General features: G+C 61.6%; 1 protein-coding gene across 1 annotated transcript in view; it reads right to left on the reverse strand.

The window, feature by feature from the left end:
* Positions 1-3,578: 3,578 nt before the first annotated feature.
* PHF21B (PHD finger protein 21B) overlaps positions 3,579-4,323 on the reverse strand; it is a 115,778-nt gene continuing 115,033 nt past the window's right edge. The window contains exon 13 of the mRNA XM_007941739.2: positions 3,579-3,797. Within this exon, the coding sequence (XP_007939930.1) occupies positions 3,579-3,797 (219 nt within the window). The remainder of the gene's footprint in view (positions 3,798-4,323) is intronic.

A 4,323-nucleotide genomic window follows, 5' to 3' on the forward strand; every position in this document is an offset into this window, starting at 1 on the left:
GTGGGCGGGGCAGAGGCCAGGCAGAGGCGGCTGCAGTGATCCGGGTGAGACAGGGCCTGCCTGTGTTCTCACGGGAGGACTGACGGATTTGCCAGTGACCAGGTGTGGGGTGGGGGAGAGGCCGGGTGGCGGGCTCCCAGGGGCTGGTGCAGGACGGGAAGGCTGAAGTGTCCCTGGGACAGGGAGGCGTCAGGGAACTGGCCTGGTGGAGACAGTGTTGTTTCGCTGGCCTCAGCAGCTGGATGTCACCATTCAGACTCCACTGGAGGGACCAGGGGGCATCAGCGTGGAGACAAAGCCAGGGGGCTGGCTGGGGTCAACCAAGAAGTGCTGGGGGGCAGGAGAGGGCTCCGGCAGGAAACCCAGGTCTGGGACTGGCCTCATGCATCAGGTGATGACTGGCAGCTCCAATTGGAGTCGAGGCCGCAGTGCCCCTGGAGGGTGGGAGTGGAATTGCGTTTGGAGCTGTGCAGCCAGAGGGCTGGGGCTGTCACACCCCAGGGGTCTCTGGACCTGCTCTCAAGGGCCCATGAAGACTTCACAGGACAAGGAAGAGTGTGCAGTCTGGGGTCAGGCAGACCTGAAATCTGCCTCCGTCCCCACAGCTGTGTGACCCTGGGTGTGATGGTCCATTGTCTGTGGCCCCTGGGCTAGGTGATGGTGGCTGGGCATTTGGTCAAACACACCCTCGAGAATATGGGTGGGTCTTGTCCAATCAGTTGAAAGCCCTAAGAACACAAACCGAGGTTTCTGAGAGCAAGAGTTCTGCTTCCAGGATCTCAGACCCAAGGCTACCACGCACTCCAGCCCCCCACTGACAGGTTGACTCGCCAGCCCCCCCATCACGAGCCAGGTCCTTGAACCTGTGTGTGCGTGTGTTGGTTGTGTCTCTGGAGAGCCGGCTCCCTTCCTTTGACCTGCAGCTTTCCCGCCTGTGACACGGACAGGGACGCTGCAGTGGACAGCTGAGGCTGGCTGTCCAGCCACCCACCCCTTGCCACCTCTCTGGCCAGTGGGCACAGCCACTCTGGTATCTGGTCCTGCACCCTGGCCATGGCTGAGTGGCGTGGGGATAGGCACCTGACCGGACTGGGCCAATTGGAGCCCCATTTCACACAATTTGGAATGAGGCGCAGTGTGTGGCCTCTCGGTTTGGCTGCTCTTTGGCAAGGCCAAGGCGCAAACCCCAGGGGTCGTGGGGCCTCATCTGCACGTTGCCTGAGGCAGGAACAGCGGTGGTGCAGACAGCGCAGCAGAAACGGGGAGGGGCAGGCAGCACACTGTCCCTGGGCCCCGCCCAGCAGCTGTCCTGGTGGGTTTGTTTCTTGCAACCACGGATCCTTGTGTGGGTTTGCTCCTCTCTCCTTCCGTCCCACCCTCGTGGGGCCGGACTCTGGCTTTTGGCCTCTTGTCCAGTGCCCAGGCCCCTGGGTGGCACCGATGGTCTGTCCTCAGCTACTAACCCAGAGGTTGGCAGTTCAAACCCACCCAGAGGGGCCACGGGAGAGGCCTGGCAGTCTGCTTCTGTGAGGGAAGCGCCGCGGAGCCCTTCCGTCCCTAACACTCGGGGTCTCCGTGAGTCGGCACTGACTCCACAGCAGTGGGTTTGTTTTGCTTTGTCCAGGGCCCCCCGCCCCGTGCTCCCGGGGACCACTCTGCGGTCGGCAAGGAAAGGAAAGCCACGGGGCTTTGAAATCACCAACTGCGTTTAATGCATCGCACAGAAGGAAAACTATAGGGTCTACTTAAGAGACACACTTCCTCTACCCTCACTACCCACTGGACGGTCCTCGCGGTCAAACACTAGCAAGTCTCAAGACACGTCGGTAGCTACCCCTCCCGGATCCAGCCTTTCACATCCTCCCGTGACATTTAAAAAAAAAATTTTTTTTTTTAACTTCAATCCATCCGGGAAGAAAACGGACAGACAGACAAGGGACCTGAAGACGCTGGCGTAGTGAGCCGCGCAGGTGCGTAATCGGCAGAGCGGCCAACACGGAAGACGTGCATCTCACACGGTTCACGGTTTATCGATAAAAGAATATAAAAATCTTGTTCAACCCAGTGTTGAGTGTATTAAAATAGCTCTATCGTACAGCACAGTTTCTCCCGGGATCGTGAAGTGACAGGTGGGCCGTGGCAGCCTGGCCAGCCCCTTGCTCTGCACCTGTGTCTGAGCGCGTGTGACCGTGGCCATGGACGCACACGCACACGTGTGTTCAATGCAGTTCGGCACCGTGTGATATGCTCGTGGGCGGGAGCCCGGGGCCCCTGGGGGCTCGTCGTGTTGTGCTAAGTTCCGTGGAACCCGAGGAGCTGGGGGGCCCAGCCCGGCCCGGCCCGGGACACAGCAGCTCTTGGAAGTTGGCAAGTGGCCCCTCAGGCTCCCAGTTGACTCAGGATCCAGCGAGGAGCAGGGCCTCGAGAGTCCCCAAAGGCCACACCCTCCCAGGGCTACCGCCCTTTCTTCCTCCCCCCACCTTCCACCCCAGTTTTTTTTTTAAAAAACTTGGGTCTCTCCGGGCGACAGCCTCCCTGTGGGGAAGCGTCCCCATTTGTACCTCGAAGCGGAGATTTCTATAAGCAGGGAGGGGGGGAAGAAAAGCAAGTGTCCCTCCTTCACAGTAAATATCTTACAATAAAAACGCCATACAAAAATGTAAAGTTATTTTTTGGCATAGTGTCTGTAGTGGCAAGAAAACAGGAGTGAAATACTTAACGGCTCTTCAGAAGGAAAACGTGAGAGGCTTCCATCACACAGTGCGCTGGGACCCCAAACACAAAACCCGGCACCTGCTTCCTCCACATGATGTTGGCTCCGGCTGGCCCAAGAACTCCATGAGAAAAATACGTCAAGGGCAAAAACGAGTCCTGAAGGTCGGCCAGAGGAAGGAGGCATGCCCGGCGAGCTCCGAGACTCGAGGTGCAGGTGTGGGGGCCGGGGGAGCCATGTGGTCCCTCAGGGACACACGGCTCCAGTCTTTCAAGTCAAACAGCTGCAAATCTGCACCCTAATAATACTGACGGAGGGCCCGGGTGGTCCAGCGAGGTGCAGGGGTGCCTGAACCCGGGCACCAGGCAGACGCCTGTGAGTGTGGTGGCCCTGGGGGGGTTATCTGAGTCCTACCTAGATTTTGCTACCCATTCCTCATCGCAATGGCGTGGAACCCACTAACTCTACTGCTTTGCTATTCTCTGTGTTTCTGGTCTCCCTCTGGCAGGATACCCCAGAGGCAGCAGCCCACGGTCTTCCTGGTGCTCCCACCCTCTCTGCCTCCCTGAAGCCGCTGGGGCTGTGGGGAGAGCCCGGGCCTGCAGCCCAGTGCAGCTGGGGCACCGCCCGGGCCGCCGCCCCTCAGCGGGCTTCAGGGAGCCCCGTGGTGCCGCGAGGGCGGTGGTCTCCCCCACGGCCAGCGCCACCCTGCCCCGCTGCGGGAGCCTGGCCCGGCCCCTCCCCCTCCGTCTGTCTAGTTTACATGTCTGAACTTCAGAGTGCTGTGAATTAAGGCCGATGGGACCCCAGGCGCGTGAGCAGGCTCCCGGGGACGTCCCGCGGGCGCGAGGCCAGGTCCCCGGGCTCAGTTGTGCCCCTGAGGGTGCTGGAGGGCGGAGCGCACGGCTGCCGCGGGGGCCTTGGCCCAGGGCCCCGCCAGCGGCGGGGCGGGGCCGGTCCGCGTCACGGTGAGCTGCAGCACCTGCTCGCCTCGGATCAGTCTGAGCAGGGCGCGGAGGCGGTCCAGGGACGACTGGGTGCCCCTGCGCCGGGCCAGCAAGCTTGTCTTCAGCTCCAGGCATTTCTGTCGGGCAGGGGAGGGCCGAGAGACCGTCAGAATTCACCTGCAGGCCGCTGTCCCCTCAGCCCAGGACACAAGGCCCTCCTTCCCGCTGCCCAGGCCTAACAAACCAGACCGAGGGCCTCCCAAAAATCAGACGGCTGCTATAAATGGCGCTGGACCGCAGCCAGCCCCGGGGAGGACTCGGGGGTCGAAGAGGAGCGCTTCCGTGGGAGCCCCGGGGACCCCGTGCTGCCCGGCAGGAAGCTCAGGGCCAGCCTTAGCTGGGCCAGCGGCCCCAGACGACCTTCAGATGCTGGCAGCTCTCGGCGCCTCTCACCGGCTGTGCCGCGTGCACGTTTCTACCCTTTCTAAGACTGTAGCAACGTGGCAGAGAGTGGGGCTGGAGCCTGGGTTACGGAGCTGGTGCCCGGGCCGGCTCTGCCGCTGTTGCCACAACTCCTTCACAGAACCTCTTAAAGGCTCACTGAGGGGATGAGATGACACACTGCACTGAAAGAGTTCTGCTAGCGCCGGGCACTGCGGCTGC

The sequence above is a fragment of the Orycteropus afer genome, unplaced genomic scaffold (assembly GCF_000298275.1).
Source record: "Orycteropus afer afer isolate SDZICR_OR568_19922 unplaced genomic scaffold, OryAfe1.0 scaffold00083, whole genome shotgun sequence".
Lineage (NCBI taxonomy): Eukaryota > Metazoa > Chordata > Mammalia > Tubulidentata > Orycteropodidae > Orycteropus > Orycteropus afer.